Source organism: Aspergillus costaricaensis, assembly GCF_003184835.1.
Source record: "Aspergillus costaricaensis CBS 115574 unplaced genomic scaffold BO79scaffold_44, whole genome shotgun sequence".
NCBI classification, from domain to species: Eukaryota; Fungi; Ascomycota; class Eurotiomycetes; order Eurotiales; family Aspergillaceae; genus Aspergillus; species Aspergillus costaricensis.
In genome coordinates this window covers 126,307-142,999 of record NW_020291844.1, presented here as the reverse complement: position 1 = coordinate 142,999, position 16,693 = coordinate 126,307, and the positions used below count along the sequence as shown (strand labels likewise).

At 49.2% G+C, this 16,693-nt stretch overlaps 9 protein-coding genes across 9 annotated transcripts; 7 read left to right on the top strand and 2 right to left on the bottom strand.

Moving 5' to 3' along the window:
- The first annotated feature begins 51 nt into the window (after positions 1–51).
- BO79DRAFT_276093 (Zn(II)2Cys6 transcription factor) lies at positions 52–1,900 on the top strand. The gene has a single exon (XM_025687723.1). The coding sequence runs from the start codon at positions 104–106 to the stop codon at positions 1,862–1,864; it is 1,761 nt and encodes a 586-aa protein (XP_025534985.1). The 5' UTR covers positions 52–103; the 3' UTR covers positions 1,865–1,900.
- Positions 1,901–2,458: 558 nt separating this feature from the next.
- Positions 2,459–3,206, top strand: BO79DRAFT_276090 (cupin domain-containing protein; the record flags this gene model as incomplete). Its single annotated transcript, XM_025687722.1, has 3 exons — positions 2,459–2,815; positions 2,910–2,975; positions 3,042–3,206. 3 exons carry the CDS (start codon positions 2,459–2,461, stop codon positions 3,204–3,206), a joined length of 588 nt encoding a protein of 195 aa, XP_025534984.1.
- Positions 3,207–3,980: 774 nt separating this feature from the next.
- Positions 3,981–5,135, top strand: BO79DRAFT_159187 (phosphatidylserine decarboxylase family protein; the record flags this gene model as incomplete). Its single annotated transcript, XM_025678938.1, has 1 exon — positions 3,981–5,135. One exon carries the CDS (start codon positions 3,981–3,983, stop codon positions 5,133–5,135), a length of 1,155 nt encoding a protein of 384 aa, XP_025534983.1.
- Positions 5,136–6,646: 1,511 nt separating this feature from the next.
- On the top strand, positions 6,647–7,963 carry BO79DRAFT_290723 (glycoside hydrolase family 16 protein; the record flags this gene model as incomplete). The annotated part of the gene is made up of 2 exons (XM_025688918.1): positions 6,647–7,590; positions 7,660–7,963. Exons 1-2 carry the CDS (start codon positions 6,791–6,793, stop codon positions 7,961–7,963), a joined length of 1,104 nt encoding a protein of 367 aa, XP_025534982.1. The 5' UTR covers positions 6,647–6,790.
- Positions 7,964–8,776: 813 nt separating this feature from the next.
- On the top strand, positions 8,777–10,043 carry BO79DRAFT_159083 (NmrA/HSCARG family protein; the record flags this gene model as incomplete). The annotated part of the gene is made up of 5 exons (XM_025678933.1): positions 8,777–8,819; positions 8,881–9,092; positions 9,152–9,302; positions 9,387–9,719; positions 9,784–10,043. 5 exons carry the CDS (start codon positions 8,777–8,779, stop codon positions 10,041–10,043), a joined length of 999 nt encoding a protein of 332 aa, XP_025534981.1.
- A 437-nt stretch (positions 10,044–10,480) lies between these two features.
- On the bottom strand, positions 10,481–11,621 carry BO79DRAFT_276086 (glycoside hydrolase family 28 protein; the record flags this gene model as incomplete). Its single annotated transcript, XM_025687721.1, has 2 exons — positions 10,481–10,939; positions 10,992–11,621. The coding sequence occupies 2 exons, from the start codon at positions 11,619–11,621 to the stop codon at positions 10,481–10,483; spliced, it is 1,089 nt and encodes a 362-aa protein (XP_025534980.1).
- A 1,503-nt stretch (positions 11,622–13,124) lies between these two features.
- On the bottom strand, positions 13,125–14,415 carry BO79DRAFT_276084 (uncharacterized protein; the record flags this gene model as incomplete). The annotated part of the gene is made up of 5 exons (XM_025687720.1): positions 14,147–14,415; positions 13,856–14,071; positions 13,706–13,758; positions 13,385–13,445; positions 13,125–13,281 (listed from the first exon to the last, which is right to left on the bottom strand). The coding sequence occupies exons 1-5, from the start codon at positions 14,272–14,274 to the stop codon at positions 13,125–13,127; spliced, it is 615 nt and encodes a 204-aa protein (XP_025534979.1). The 5' UTR covers positions 14,275–14,415.
- Positions 14,416–14,951: 536 nt separating this feature from the next.
- BO79DRAFT_181658 (uncharacterized protein) lies at positions 14,952–15,658 on the top strand (the record flags this gene model as incomplete). Its single annotated transcript, XM_025680167.1, has 1 exon — positions 14,952–15,658. The coding sequence occupies one exon, from the start codon at positions 14,952–14,954 to the stop codon at positions 15,633–15,635; it is 684 nt and encodes a 227-aa protein (XP_025534978.1). The 3' UTR covers positions 15,636–15,658.
- Positions 15,659–16,214: 556 nt separating this feature from the next.
- BO79DRAFT_159097 (Hsp20/alpha crystallin family protein) lies at positions 16,215–16,655 on the top strand (the record flags this gene model as incomplete). The annotated part of the gene is made up of 1 exon (XM_025678935.1): positions 16,215–16,655. One exon carries the CDS (start codon positions 16,215–16,217, stop codon positions 16,653–16,655), a length of 441 nt encoding a protein of 146 aa, XP_025534977.1.
- Between the last annotated feature and the right edge of the window lie 38 nt (positions 16,656–16,693).

Below are 16,693 nucleotides of genomic sequence, written 5' to 3'. Positions count from 1 at the left end.
TTTTAACTCTTGCGCTCGCCTGCGCCTACTTTAAAAGAAGAAAGTCGTACAATTACACTATGATCTCCAAAGGATCTTCGTTGAATACGTATGAGCGACCGTCATGAATGAGCAGATACATAAAAACAAGAATAGAGCATCTTTCAGGTCTCAGTTCGGATGTACGAACTGCCGACAAAACAAAGTCAAGTGCGACGAGAAAAAGCCCATCTGCACCCGATGCTGGGAAAAGGACCTACAATGCCGGACAATATTCCGACTGAAATGGGAATCAACTTATCGAGATCAGGGTATCGCCTTTGGCAGGTCTAAGCTGAATCGGGGGCCGATTGATCAGCGGAAGGGCCCAACCGGTACTCCAGGACTGGGTTCAACTTTTCCAGAAGACACTACATGGCTTGCGACTCCGACTATTCAGTCTTGGACTTTTGTAAATACCGATTTTTCCTCGATCCGACGACTTTATACTGATGAGCAAGGATGCGCCGAGCCACATCTTCTCCCCGCAGTCGATGCCAGAACAGTCCTTGGAGAGTTGGGGCCTCGTGAGCCAGTAATGTCATCAGCACAATCGCCACCCCTTTTGGACCTGTCAACGAACATACGAGAAGCGATTTTACAGAATTTACAATCGCCTCTCTCACTATTTCCGTCTCTAGATGACCTGGGAAATCAAGTACTGTTCGACTATTATGTGAACCAAATATGCCCCCGAACAGTACAGAGCCCTCTGTCCATGTCACCCTTTGCATCTGTCATTCTTCCTTACTGTGTATCCGCTCCGCCCGCAGTCCTGCAGGCCATACAGGCGCTGGCCGCCTGTCACTGGTCCCAAAGCGATCCAAGGTATAGCGAACTTTCTCTGCGACTGAAGGCTCGGGTCTTGAACCATCTTCGACATCGCCTCAATACGCATCCCAAGGATATAGTCACAGAAGACCCCGAAATCCTGGTTATCATGATGTTCTTGTGCTTATATGATATTGTTGATGACTGCAACCAGCAGTGGATCATACATCTCCAAGGAGCAAAAGATATCATTCGACTACGCCGGCGACAGCAAATCGCGTTGAAAGGGGCCAATCAAGATGTACAGCAAGACGCAGTATCATCTTTCACTGAGCTTTTCTTTGCTTTTCAGGATGTTATGGGGCGAACTGCCTGTGGAAAGGCGGAGCTTTTCGGGTCGACCTATTGGCGGGACGAAGACATGACCATAAATACCTGGATGGGCTGCAGTCCTGCTCTTGTATCTATACTATTCTCGATCATGGATCTGAGTCGGTCTAGACGGCAAGTCATCTCCGAAGAAGGTCACGAAACGTTCAACGCCAGAGCCGCCAGTATGATCAACAGACTGAAAGGTATCAAGCAGGAGTCGCAAATCGATGGCGACAACCAAGTAATCCAGAGAATTGCCGAGTTGAAAAGAGTGACTTCCATTGTCTATCTGAACTGCGCATTGTATGGTTTGACACCATCCGACTCCATCACCAAGACCTACATCCGCAGGATATTGAAAGATATTGTCGAGTTACTTGCAATGGAACCATCCTGTCAGGTCGTCTGGCCTCTTTTCGTCGCTGCTGTGGAACTTGATCCTCTCGACTTTGCAATCATGCTAGATCCGGATACCGGGAAGATGACGGACGGGCGAAGACTTGTCTTGGAATTACTCATGAAGATGAGCAAAAGCAGTGTTTCTAGTGTAACTCGAGCGCGTGTGGTTATCGAGCAGGTGTGGAAATCTCGCGACTTTTGTTTGTCGAAGTCTTCCCGGGAAAGGTCACCAGCGTCTATCACGGATTTGAATGATTGGGAAGAATATGTCATGCCTGTTAGTGATGCTTTGAGTTTAGCGTAGCGGGGATCTTAGCAAAAGTCTGAGTTATTCATGTTATTCTCTTCCGATCTTTCCTTCATCTTTTCTTCTTGGACTCTGCACCCAAAGACATACAGTACAGTACAGGCGTATCCGAGCGAGCTCAATGACAGAGACCTTTTTCGTTGTCTTCATTCGCAGTCTCACCACTTATGACCTCGACCATTCGAGTTCCACGGATTATAAGAATGGCAAAAGCCCCAGCCAATACGTCTCACAACTATGCCATATAGCGCACCGGCTAATGCTATCCACGTTCGGATCCCTGCATGCGGGGTATTCTCACGGCTCGGGAATGGCATGGAACAATCGGAAAGACACTCCGCATATCGGAATGTACTACCGATAACCATTCCACTAGCAGACTTTGTATACTGGAGTTAGTTCACCCGCCGAACCTATAAAGCACCATCCGATATTGGAAAATGACTGGTTCCTACCTAACTTTCAGCTCCTCTTCTCCAGGATCCTTGAACCATTTTTAAATACACAAACAAAATCACTGCTTTACCATCGTCCCCTAATCACCACCTAAATAGCACATTCGCATCACACTCCCCTGAGACCAAAAAAAAAATGCTCGTCAACAAAGTACCCCCCGAAATCCTCACCGTCCCTCCAACAACCCACTCTCCCAATTCAACCCGTCCAGTCCTTGTCTACAGGGATGCGTTAATCGACAAGACACCCCAAGGAGCTTCCAACGCTATAGAGCAAAGTGAATGGGTGTATGGAGGACACTGGAAAATAGCAGAAAATACACTCGCAGCCGTCCCTCACTACCACTCCATCACACACGAGGCGTATACAGTTCTACACGGAACAGGAACATACCGGCTTGGAAAATCTCCCCTTGACCCTGACGTTGATGTCAACGGTAAGGAGGTCGGTGTCATGTTTACTGCTCGCGCGGGAGATGTTTTTGTGTTCCCTGTATATTTTATCCCTAGTAGTCTGGCTCTCTAAATTTGAATGGAGAAATATAAATCAAGAGACCTGTATGACTGACAGAGCTATGTCTGTGTAGGCTGGGGTGACGCATTGCGTCACGAATATATCGGACGTTTATGAGATAATTGGATGGTATTCGCTGGTAAGCGTTGATGCTGCTAGTTAAAGCAACGGGTTTGTTTGTTTCGAGTTGACTTACCAATGGCAGAATGACAAGAATTCCCGAGAGCAGCCATGGGACTACGAGGAGGCGCTTGACTCCCCGGAGGAAACGGACAGAAAACGTACGATCTGCAATTCAGTGCCTACGCCGGCTCTTGATCCCATTTATGGAAAAGAGGGACATTTACCAATTGTCTGGAAACGAGACTGAGTGTCTTGGTTGTCGAGCCGGAATGATAGCTTGGGAACGTGATCTATATCATCTGTCTTCCTCGGAATTGCTATCCGTACATTGGATACTATCTTCACAAAGTCGAAGTCAAGTTGACATCTCCCTATCAAATACATTTAGTCGTCGATTACATCCGAGTCAGTGCAGCTCTTCTTGCCTTGGCAAGCGAGTATTGACATTTAATTTGAGCTCTGCTATTTTCCATGAACGTAAGCGTGGTGACGTAGAATCATGTGAGTATCGGGCCACAAAAAAGGTCAGTTGTGTTACATGAAATCCTGTACACTTTGTCAGTCGGACTAGGTTCTCGTGTCAGCATTTTCCCGATCTAGTATTCTCAAGTTCTCCATGATACCCGCTACAAGAAGAACTTAACATAAGAGAAGGAAAAGCATAAGCGGGTTTATATGAGACGTTATCGAAGCTGAATTCATGATTGCTCATCGTGGGGAACTCTGCATTGCTGCAGATAATTGACATGAAAGGAGACTAATGAAGTAAAAGATGCTGCCTACTATAGCGCTCGAGCTCCGATGCAACGATCGTATTACCACAAGCTATGTCCATCCATGGATGGAGGGAGGGGTGAAAAGAAAGTACTAGCAGGACCCCATGTACTCCACATGACAGAAGATTTGGCATAAAAACCCCGTCAGTACCCTAATCTAATTGATTAACTCTTGCATGGAATTTTACTATCCTATTCCAACCCTTGAACCATCACACAGGGCCCCAACCTCCACTTGTTTCATCATGGACTTCACCAAGAATGTTATATCGCAGTCTACATCCACCAACCTCAACACAAGCATCAAAGTCTTCAAGTCCTTGATCGAGAGCGATCCCAAGCTCTACAAGCTCACCACAGAAATGTTCACGCAAACCCGCCCTGGAGATCCAACCATCCCTAGCAACCTCGCTACCTTCATCGTCCAGTTGAACAGTCTTGTTCGAAGTGCGCCCGTATTTTCTACCCAACGCTGGGCCAGCAGCCCCTTGACCATGTTCATTGAGCCATACATTCGCACGCCATCCGGATACGAATTCTTCCTCAACGCAAAGGTCAACACTGCCTTCCATGACATTCTCAAGGACTGGGGCAAATTTCTCCGCAGCCCAGAATCAGCAGCCGTCCTGACCAGCGAGCCTAATGGCTGGTTCAGCCCCGACGCTCTCGCCAATATGCGCGATTTCGAGGAAACCTTCGTATGCGACCCAAGCAAGCCCCACTGGGGGTTCAATTCCTGGGAGGAGTTCTTCAACAGAGAGCTCCGTAAGGGTGCCCGACCAATTGCGGAGCCAGACAACCCCGGTGTCGTTTCTGCTGCTGTCGATGGGGTCACCTATAAATTCGCAACCAAAATAAAAGCTAAAGATGAATACTGGCTCAAGGATCAGCCCTACTCACTCGAAGATATGCTTGATGAGGACCCGATCGCGGGGCAATTTGTCGGCGGTACGGTTCTCCAGGTATACCTTGAGCCTACTGGCTACCATCGGTGGCATGCGCCCGTCTCGGGAGTTGTCGTCAGAACCCTGGAGATACCTGGGATATTCTGCCCTGCTCAACGGGATAATACGAGTCTGGATGACTGGGTTTCCGAATCCCAGGGCTACGCCGTGCACACGGCTACTCGGCATCTGATTTTCATTGAGACTGAAGATAAAGTGCTTGTGTGCTGCTTATTTGCGGGTATACTGGAACGTGGCTCGTGCGAGACGACGGTGCTACCTGGGGATTATGTAGAGAAGGGCCAGGAGCTTGGGATGTTCCACTTTGGGGGAAGTACGCATTGTCTCATTTTTGGGCCTCAGGTCAGGGTTAATTGGAACGATACAGAAAATATGAAGGTTGGACAGGAGATAAGCCGGATATCTCTGGGTAAGTTTGGTGGGGTATCTGAGTGAGGTTGCAATATCCCCCAATGTTTTTCTGTACCAATCTGTGCGTCTAGTCTGGTTCTGGAATGTTTGGTCAACCTTAGTGAATGTTGAATGTTACGAGGGTACTATGCCTTTCCTTCTAGCCATCACAGGTTCAGAGAGCCATGGGTACTACTACTTTTTCATGCCAAACTGGGAGTTAATGTGAAAACTGGCAAGCTATATAATATTATCGATGCTTACTAGTATCATGGTGGACGATGGCCTTGCATCGAATGAAATCATAGAGAGATCAAATGGAGTAGTTCGCCTAATATAGGCCTATCTCGCTATCCATTCATTGCAAGACATCGTTTTCGTATTTGTGGAGTACTGCAATGGTTAGTGACACCTTCTCGATCTACGGGTACCTGACGGCTACGGCGAACATATTTATCATAGATTAATCGATAGGAACGCCCTCTTAATATGGACAAGAAGAAGTTATTACTGCGATAAAACAAACTGCCTCCAAGAGCGGATGTTTCACCAACCCGATGTTCCAGAAGGGCCAAGCCTTCTGGCACATGCTTGTGCAAGAATTGTAGGCTGACAGCGCTCCAAATCGAAAGACAAGCCTTTGGATCAGGCTCCCAAATTTCCATGCAGCCCCTGGAGAGCCAACAATTGCAATCAACCAAATTAGATCCGACCCTATCAAAGCAGCTTCCCGGAAAGTGGCAGATCGACTAACCCTATCCCGGTCAAGCTTTGCGCACTAGCCTGCCAAGCTCTGACTAATCGGGAAATTCAACTTCCTGTCTGGGAATGGCACCGGAAAATGTTTTGCTTGCTAGTCCGAATAGGGGCTGGTGGTGTGGATCCTGATAACTCGAACCGGCAACCATCCCCGGGGAAGAAGTTGCTGGCCCGAATAACCCTCAACAGCCAGTTGTCATTAGTGCTCTCTCCGAGTCAACTCGCCCCAAGGGACCCCCAAGTTTAAATTGCGAACTCCTGTAATCTTGCTGCGATGGAGTTGTGTTGCTTTAATTGGATCGTTCGACTGCATATCAGCAGATCCCCAACTCGCTTGCAACAGCATTACTGTCGGATGGCTCGGACCAACCGCTCAGCTGTCTCCTGAGCAGAGGCGAGAGGAAAAATCTTCCTCCTCCACGACACGAGCAAAAACCAGTTTTCATGGGTGAAGAAAAAGACCCAGGTGGAGTCTATCGTGGCTACCAATAACCAGGCTCGACGAGAGACACCGTCTGGTGTCCCTTTTTCAGGGACAAATGGCAGATTGCCCCTATTTTTAAAAGTTGGGTTTGGGCCCTTGCCCCTGAAAGCTGCCTATAGTGGGATTAGCCCCCGCCGATGCCTCGGAGACTAAGTGCCGACTCGCTCCTTGATTGGCTGCCACCATCTTTGCTTCTGTGCTATCGATAGCTTGCTCGCTAGAAGCCAAAGAGGCACTTTTTTTTTATCTCCAGCGCTATAACTCCGTCAATGGGCTCCTTCTCCTTCCTGCCCGCCACGAGCCATGAACCTGAAACCATTCCTGTCATCCCTCCCCCAGGACAGCCACGAACCCGCCCATACCCATCCCGCACCCAAACCCACCACCACCTGAGTCGGGTCACCCCAGACTCTGACCACCAATTCGATTACCACGCCCTCCTCACAAATCCGCCGTCATGTTCTATCTTCGCCATGCCTGGCTCCTGGGGGCGCTAGCCGGCCTGGTGGCCGCCGATGAAACCGATTGCAACCCCATCAACAGCACATGCCCCGCCGACGCGGCGCTGTCCACAGAGCACACATGGTGGTTCAACGAGACGCTAGATGACACGCTTTGGGATATGCAGACGGGGGAGATAGAGTACACGTCGGATGGAGCAGAATTCAGCATCAAGACGGAAAACGCCTCCACCTTGTTGGTGTCGAACTTTTACATCTTCTTCGGTGTCATGGAGGCCCATGTCAAGATGGCCAAGGGTGCAGGTATCATCAGCAGCGTGATCCTGCAATCCGATGACTTGGACGAGATCGATTGGGAATGGGTGGGATACAACACCAGCGAGGTGCAATCAGACTTCTTCGGAAAGGGAAACACAACGACAAGTGATCGTGGTGGCTACCATGCTGTATCAAACGCGGATACCGAGTTCCACAACTACACTACTTACTGGGACAAGGATCGTCTGGAGTGGTGGATTGATGGCGAACTGAGGCGCACTGTCAACTACTCTGAACCTCTCACCGTCTATGGCAAGAACTACCCCCAGACGCCGTGCAGAGTCAAGGTCAGCAACTGGCCTGTGGGTATTGCGTCGCAGTCGATAGGAAACATTGAATGGGGTGGTGGTTTGGTCAACTGGACCGACGTCCCCTTTACTATGACGGTGCAGAAGATCCGTGTCCAGGACTTCTCCTCGGGCAAGGAGTACAAATACATCGGTCACAATGGCTCTTACGAGAGTATTGAGATTGTTAGGTAAGTCCTTATTCGTTGGTGCCCGTCGACGAGGTAAAGAATTATTCATCTAACTGCCCTTGTCTATAGTGGAAACTCCACTGCCGCCAAAGAAATCTCGAAGAAACCCGCCGAGACGCTTGCCCAGAAATGGGACAAACTGGGCACAGCAGCCCACATTGGCGTTTACTGCGGTGCCGCTGCCTTCGCTGCTCTCTGTATCGCCGGCTTTGTACTTTACTTCCTGCGCCAGCGCCGCCAAGGTCGTCTCGAGCGCGCTCTTGGTGAAGGTCAGGGTACTGCCGCGGACCCGACCGAGATGGAAACGTACAAAAAACAATGGAGACAGAGCGACTGGACGAATCGTCGTGGTTACCAAGCAGTGGGACAATAGCCTAACCCTGCTATCTGCTCGTGGTGTTGTGCGGAATGTTTTACGATGGGTGAAGCACGTCGATTTTTCCTCTTCTCTCCTTTTTTTTACCCATACTTGGATACCGACTGTCTATTGCGAAACACTTAGATTTGTTACATTATTATTTTTGAGATACATATTGAGCGATTTAATGCGTGGTCTATTCATTAAGACTTATTATTCATATCTGTGTATATAGATGGAGCGAATTATCGATCATAGAGCAATTAATGTACATTTTTGGGAATACACTACCATTAAAAATTTTTCTAGTACGCAATCCGGGGCTGGATGCACAGACAGCGAGATCTCGCCCTGAGGACAATTTGTTAGGTGGCGGCACTCTGCAGACATAGCCACACGATACATCCAATGATCAACGCTCCACTCTCATGCAAGGAGGTTAGGTTTGGTTTGCTTGCCACGCAAGAAACTATACCCGGTTTTGCGCGTCCGACTGTCCAGACTGCTGTACCTGGTCTGGTAGGTAAGTCGAGCAGGCTTGTCAGTCCCCCTCGCCTAACAGGCACATTGTCATATGATGATAGAATTCCATGCTTTATCCGCATTTACATAGACCCCATGGCTAGACTGTAGATGAGACAATCCAACAATCTAGAAGTATGCACCAAGCAGGAGCGGTGAAAGTCCAGGCTCAATGGGCATCTGCAACGTCACCACTCATCTCTTATATAGCTAAGACAGATATATACATTCTCATATAGTAGCAACTATCCCCAGTTCCCACATATTTTCCCCACCGTAGAACCCAACAACCCAACCCACTCAACCATGACAATCGAGACCAAAACCATCACCATCTTCGGTGCAACCGGTACTTAACCCCCCTTACCCTCCTCTCCTCCATACCCACAACTAAACATATACCCACCCAGGCCGCCAGGGCAGCTCCGTCGTGCGCTCGCTCGTACAAAACCCTACTTTTCACGTCCGCGCCATAACCAGGAACCCATCGTCAAGCAAAGCCAAAGAACTGGCTTCCCTAGGCGCAGAGCTAGTCAAAGCCGATGGATTCAACCGACAGGAACTCCAGCAGGCGTTTTCGGGTAGTTGGGGGGCGTTTGTGAATACGAATTCGGAGGATCCGGTATGTCCTACTTCTACTTATATGACTGGAGCAAAGATTCTAACTTGGATAAATTGTAGGAACTAGAAGCCAAAGGCCTCAACGACGCCGACCTAGGCAGCAACATCATCGAATGCGCGGCCTTATCCGGAGTGCAGCATTTAGTGTATAGCTCCGGTCTTGCGATATCGGAAATGACCAATGGGGCTGTGAAATGTCCTGGTCTTGATTGTGAGTATCACATACATCCAACCATCCTCACTATATTCACAATCCATTTCATCTCTCCATTTTGACTAATGAATGAGAACACAGTAAAAATCCAAGTCGAACGACAAGCCTACACCACGAGAGGTTTCAAAACCGTAACTCCCATCGTCGCCGCGTGGTTCATGGAGAACTGGCTCGAGCCAGACTACGCCGACTTATTCGGCGGATGGCCCACATTCCCTGACTCGGAGGGCTATCTAACATACAAGACGCCCTTCTGGGGCGGGAAAGAAGATTTTCCCTGGATCAGTATGAAGGATGACTTTGGGGATCTGGTTCATGGGGTTTTTGTTAACCCGTTGCGGTGGAATAGACGGCTTATTCAGGGGTCGAGTGATATTGTTTCATCGGCGGAGGTGGTGAATACGTTTGTCGCTGGTAAGGTTTTTCTATTATTATTCTTTGTCTGGGGAAAGATGGTTGCTGACGGTCATGGGTATAGTGACTGGCAAGAAAGCCCGGTATGAGGTTCTGGCGGACCCGAACGACATGAATACGAAAGGGGAGTATTGGAGGGAGCAAGAGCGGGATGTTTTTATTTACTCGCAGTTTAGGGATGGGGAGTACTTTGGCAATGGGCCTACGGAGATTCAGACGGCTGCGGTGTTGAAGAAGGCGGCGTTTAAGGCCAAGGGAGGGAAGGGGAGGGAGACGCTTATTACTGTGAGGGAGTTTATGGAGAGGGAGTTTGCGAAGGCGTGAAGGAGATAGCTATATTGGGGAATATGGTGTGTGGGTTCTGTGTTAAAAACTGGACTGTGCAGACTTACTTGCGCAAAGACAGAGCTAGTTATCATCTATCCCTTGCACTTCTGGCGTATGCCGTATGCGCGGGTTGGAGTAGCGGTGAATTTGCTGGCATCGTAAATCATCATACCATCCTGATCTACCAAGGGAACTATCTGCAACGGAGTAAGGCTATGTAAGGGTTCCCGGAGCCTAGTACCTTGCAAGTTCTCTCAATTGAGTATTTGGTCTATAAAGCTATGCGAAGAATAACATTGTATAAAACTTTACACGCTGCCACCACTGAACCCTACTAGACATCATCTCTTCTCCACAACATTCAATCCAAAATCTATTTGACCCCTCAAGGCAAATGGACGTTAGCAAGTGCTACAACCAACCAATTCACTAACCTAGCAAGAAGCCACCGAAGGGTAGTTCTTGCAAGCGCTAGACTTCTTTCCTCCAGTGACCTTCACATCGTCCCAAGTCCAGTCCGAGCAGCTACCAGATCCGCAAAGAAGATAGATATCAGTAGCCTTACTATCCACAGTACCAGTCACGCTCTCCAGCTTCACATCCTTAATAGTGACACCGTTCGTCGGCTTACCCGTAGGCTTACCATCCTCGTAATCCTGCTGAATAACGACGCCGTAATCGGAGATGCCGGACATGATGATGTTGGAGTACGTGATCTCGGACACGGAGCCAGTGGCACCGGAGATAGTCTTGATCCGGACGGCGTTCTCGGAATTGCTCACGGTGGAGTGCTCAATAGTGACGTTCTTGACAACGTTGTTGGAGCGGTCGCCGACAGAGCCGATGGAGAGACCGTGGCCGCCAATGCAGGTGCCGCCGGTAAACCAGATGTTCTATAGAGTATCAGCATACATGCAGATTAAATCCATGTGCAAAGCTGCTTACCTCGCCAGAGTTGATCGCAAGACAGTCATCCTGATTATGGACCCATGGTTTGATGATATTCACACCGACAGAGTTACCAACATCAAACGCATCAGTGTTGTGTCCACCCAGGCTATCACCGTCCGCATTGTTGATGGTAATGTCAGTCAGGGTGATATCATCCGCCTCAACACTAAACGCCATAAGGGGGGTGTTCTTAATATTCAAGCCGGTAATGGACGAGGAGTCAAGGCCATGGGCGTAGAAGAACTTGGGCTTCTTCTTTCCGCTGGTCCCCTTACCGTCCCACCACCGCGAACCGTCGCAGTTGATGAGGTGGCCTGAGGCACCAGTGACAGTGATGTCTTTGCCACTCATGGAGATTAAGGGGCCTGCCCATTCTTCATACCCGAAGGTCGTGGTGCCCTCGAAGATGACCTTGGTACCGCTGGTGAGACCGGTCAGGTCCAGGGTGGTTCCAGCGGGCACTTCGATGTTGTCAAGGGTGATGGTAGAGCACTTCGCCTTGCCCGCTTTGGCAGCAGCAGCCGTGGTGAAGGTGCAGCTGCCCCGAGCTTCGATGGGAGAGGCAGAAGCGAGGGTAGCGCCGGCGGCTAGGCCGTAGGCGAGAAGAGAAGCAAAGGAGTGCATGATCAACGATAGTGATAGGAAAGACGACAGAAAGAGTGTAATAGGTCTGATCTCAAATGAATGTAGAATGATGAGCAAACGAACCTCAGCATCAGCAGGCATGAGGTTCTTATAGTCGCAACTTCAGCAAATTTCTTCTGATCGGAAAGTCATAACTACCGACAGCCCCTTGAGAGCTGCTGGTCCAGGGTCCTCGTTTCATATTAACATGTTGTCTCAAACGTTACCTTCTTTTTTAATGAACTCAAGTTCTGTATGGTGGGCATTTAATTTATACGAGCCGTGGTGGCTGATCAGCCGACGGGGTCCGCGGATTACCGAACAGGTTCGCATATCGATGAAAAGAACGCAAAATTTATCTCTCGAGCGTGGACCTATTGTCGCAGGTGACAAGACGGAGAAACGCTCATATATACCGTTGGCTCGGCACATAAGCAAGCAACACTATAACTTGCCTTCACAAGCAGCCGTCAGTCCTGGAGGAAGCGGGTGCCATATTAGGTGCTTAGGATCCAAGCTGGTTCTGCAGGGTACGAGTACGAGATTGCAGCTATACTAATCCCAGTAAGGCTGTAGCTCGATATGCAGGGTCTGCGGCATTGATGGTGCCTTGCAAATTCCACCAATGAATGGTTCACAAAATCACTCTGTGCCCAATCCAGAGCTTGATCGGCTAGTCTGTAGTTAATATTAATATCAGAGATTCGACATGAAACTAGTGCAGCATCCATCCGTTCCTTCGGCAGCTAGAACAGGAATAGTGCGCAAAGCTTCGCTAATCAGGGTTGAAAGCTTGCCGGCAATAAGCAACCTGGTGTGGGGCCAGTCAAGAAGAGGAAGGAGAAGACAGGAAAGGAGGAAGCCATTGGCCAACGGTGAGCAAATCCGGCGGACAACACTGGCCACGCAGTGAATAGGGGGCGGTTCGTTGTAGGAAGGTCACAATCGAGTTTGTCTTTCGATTGCAGCTTGAGCATGATTTTTCACCTGCAGCAGCATTAACATGGTAACCTCAAAATCTGAATGATGCTATCGAGCGCAAATACTGGCATACCATTGATGGTATCCAATTCTCGGCCAGGATACACGGTAATTCTGCCGCAAAAGGGTCATGTCTGAGGCTGGTAAATTAGAGGCAAACGGCGCCCCTTGACTTCCCTGCAGCTCAGGTGAACTTTATTGACCCGTTTATTACTCTCTTCACAAATTGCACACCGGATAACGGCTTCGCTCTAACGCTCCTCCCGGCATCGAAATTACGCAGCCGTCCGTCAGGCAGGTCAATTTGGGTGTTATTCCCTCCGCACTAAATGTCCTCCTAGGAACGAAACGAGTATGGTCCTATTTAGGTTGGCTTTAATAAGCGGTTATCCAGGCATTATGAAGAGTTAGGAATCATACCACCATACGAACGCCAAACCAACCACTCATGCGGACTTACAACCCTCGAAAATTGCAGTAATCAGTTGCTGACCGCGCAGAACGCGAGCACCGCGTCTTCCATCAACTCATTGTATGTTTCTGGATGTTGAAATAGTCACCAGTTACAGATTCAATGACACTGTTGAGAGCAAAAAGCGCGCTGTGTGGGATGTAAATCTCGAAGGGGTAGACGAGAGAAAGCGGGAGAAGTGAGGATTGAGAGCCAAAGTCAGGTTGTCTTCCACATAAGGCATACATTGCTTACATATTATCACTTGCGTGAGGCTTCCTATTACCGGCTCTTCAACAAAGTCAGCCAGCATTCAAGTCTTGGGGTATACCTGGACTCGACTAATTTGATTCTGAAACAACTTTGGATGATAGATTTATTCCATGCTGCGACTGGTTTCATACAGTCTTTGACCCACTGTAACTACTATAATCGAATGCATATACACCATGATGCCTATGCACACTCCCAATATTATATGACACGATACCGCTTAGCCACCCTTGTGGATAGACCATCATCAGGCAAATTCCATGGTCACAGCCAGTGCTCGGTAAAGTTCAAGCGAAAAACACCCGCCAGCAAACGGGACACGCATTGTGATACTCGAGAAACCAGGTCTCAAGGCACTGTCGATGAAAGACATGCTTACAGGGCAATGCATGTATCACATCTGCTTTGTTCACAGTTTCGAGGCATATTGCACTGTATTTACAAACATAATGGCTGTTAGTGCCTGCTTGAATAGAGTCACGTCCAATCACAACAATAGTCAGGAATTGAGTGCGAAGAATGGACCAACCAGATGCTACTTTCCCAATCCCTACTTAACAACGGACTCCGTTCATGACAGACGGTTGAGGTATACCACGAATCATAACGCTTGAGAGGCGCGACGCGGTTAAGCGATTTCAGGCGCTGGAGTGAATTCCAAGCGGCTGTATGGTCTGGGGTTGTTGCAGGCGTAGAGGTGAAGTCGAGAGTGCCATAGGCAATACAGTAGGATTTCAGAAGAAGACTATAGCACCATGTTATCCAATTTTAGTACAGCTTCTATTAAATCGGAGGAGCGAGGTAGAAGCTGGAATTATACCAGATCGCAGTGATTATGTACACGCTCAGACACAGGATAAGAAGGATTTGGAGTTGAAGCGCTTTGTCGGGAACTGGTGGTTCTCCAGGCTCTGGATATGGAGTTTGTTCCGTGCCTGGCTCTGCCATTGTTTTTGATTGCTCCCCTTCTGGGATTTCTACCCTGTATAGTACGAATTGCTTAAGGTGTCTTCAAGGGGATGAGAGCGAGAGATATATCGTTCCATAGGGAGGTCCATCAATTTAATAGGCCCGGGGGACATGGTCTTGCGGCCGAAAGAATGCCGAAATCAGAGAAATCTCACGAGAATGTTGAAAGAAAGAGGAAAGAGGAAATGCGGGGGGAGAGGGTTAGTTTTCTGGGGTGGAGCATGGGGCCGACCATGAAATAAAGCCAGCCGGGTACCTTCTGCCTTGTGCTTCCAGGGGAGCATCACAAATAAACTTTTGGTGTCTGATCCCACTAATCATGGCAGTAAGCCAGGGTGGTCATAGTGACGCGCTCATTTCCAGCTGTCAATGCAGTAGGAGCCTGTTGTTGGGCATTTACAGTATGCAGAACAGTCAGGCCACATGGTAAGAACCTCGTCTCAGGCAGATGGAGGAAGATCTCCGATATCAGCAGCTATACGCACCACGCTAATTAGACTTTCTATAGCCACGTCTAGGCCTCTCCAAACAATCTAAAAGCATGACAGGCCCAGGAATGATCTTTCGACCCTCTGTGGTCCCTACATCTCAAACCAACTATAACTATTTGATTGACTTATCAATACTGCACCTTTCAACAGCCAAAGATCCCCATAATGCCTCCCAAAATTCCCGAACACCTCTATCACGTCCTCTTAACCATCACTCGCCTCAACAAGAACCCCAATAATCTCGTCGAAATCCTCCGTATCCCTGGAACTTACACCAGTCTACTCGCCGCCAAAGCCGCGGCGCACAGCTGTCTCTACGACGCCGGCTACGAGCGTGACTTCTTTCCAACCTATGAAACCAGCGCCCACATTTTCGAACAAGAGAACCTGCCCGATCGCACCGGACTCGCCATTTACGCCGTTGCGCCAGACGGCACCACCTTCCGCGTCCGCATCGATACCACACAGAACAAGCTCCAGCTGACCACCGATCTCGACGATGGCCGTATCTCTATCCCGCTATTTTACGTCGTGCAGGCGAATGTAGAATATGATGCCATCGAGGGGGAAAGTACAGTGCGGGAGGTGATAGTGCAGGGCACATTTACGGATTACATGCAAGCAAGGGAGTACGCGAAGGGAGTCTTGTTGTCGGAGAAAGATGGCATTCTGAAGGGCAGTTATGCGGCGTATATGGAGGCCGGAGAGGGGGAACGGGATTGTGGATTTGGCGAGAATGTGGTAGTGCATGCGGCGTCAGACTATGGGGTGAACTATCTGGTCAGTGTAATCCGAAATCAGGAATTGGGTAGTGTGAGTTTGGCGGAGGCGGCGATGAGGATTGGTTGATTTGACGTTGGTGTTCGGCGCTGTACCTCCATCTTTCCTAAGTAATATCCACTCCACGTACGTCTTATGTCTCTTAGAAATATCCACTTGTTCACTGTCTCGCACCAGAAGTTTCTGGATACGACAGTCACAAGCCTACCATCATGCCACCCGGCAGAGTTATCCAGGCGCGGTAGACCTCACCCATGGAACGGCACCCCCCAAGACCACCTTGCCTTCCAACCCCACGCATCCCCGAATTTCTACTTAGTTTGGGACCCATATTCAAGACCCATCTCTTGATGCATGTCAGAAAACAAAGGAAGGAGCATGCTCTCTCTAGGAGTTTCTATCCGAAAAGTCCCCGCGCGAGCCACCCGCGTACAAATGACAGCATCTCCCCCGACCACCTCATCCGTCCATCCTCACGTTCCACTGCATACAATAATATAAAAATCATCTCATCGCCAAGCAACAACCATCACAGCGAACACACCAACAATGCTGAAACAAACCACCCACCTTCTCAGAACAACCCCAACCATCACCAAATACCCAATCCACCATCTACGAAATCTACAAACAACGACGCCTCGAACAATGTCCCTCCTGCCACACCACCCTCGTCCCGTCCCCTCCCTCCTGCGCGCCTTCACAGACCTAGACAACTACCTCACGACATCCACCGCTACAGATTCCCTATTTGCAAATTCTCCGCGCTTTGACCTCCGCGAAACCAAAGACGCATATATCCTAGATGGCGACCTACCTGGCGTCAAGAAAGAAGACGTCACTATTGAATTCACTGATCCCAGCACGATGAACGTCAGAGGCCGCAGTGTGCGCAGTACGGAGGGTGAGGATGGGAACTGGTGGTTCTCGGAGCGCACGATGGGAGAGTTCCGTCGCTCGTTTAGTTTCCCGGCCAAGGTGGATCGGGAGCATGTGGATGCAAAGTTGACGGATGGGGTGTTGTCGATTCAGGTGCCGAAGGTTGGGGGTGAGGTGGAGGAGGAGAGGAAGGTGATTGATATTAAGTAGGGGCTACCACATTCCTTGGGGTTAAGGAGGTTGGTGTG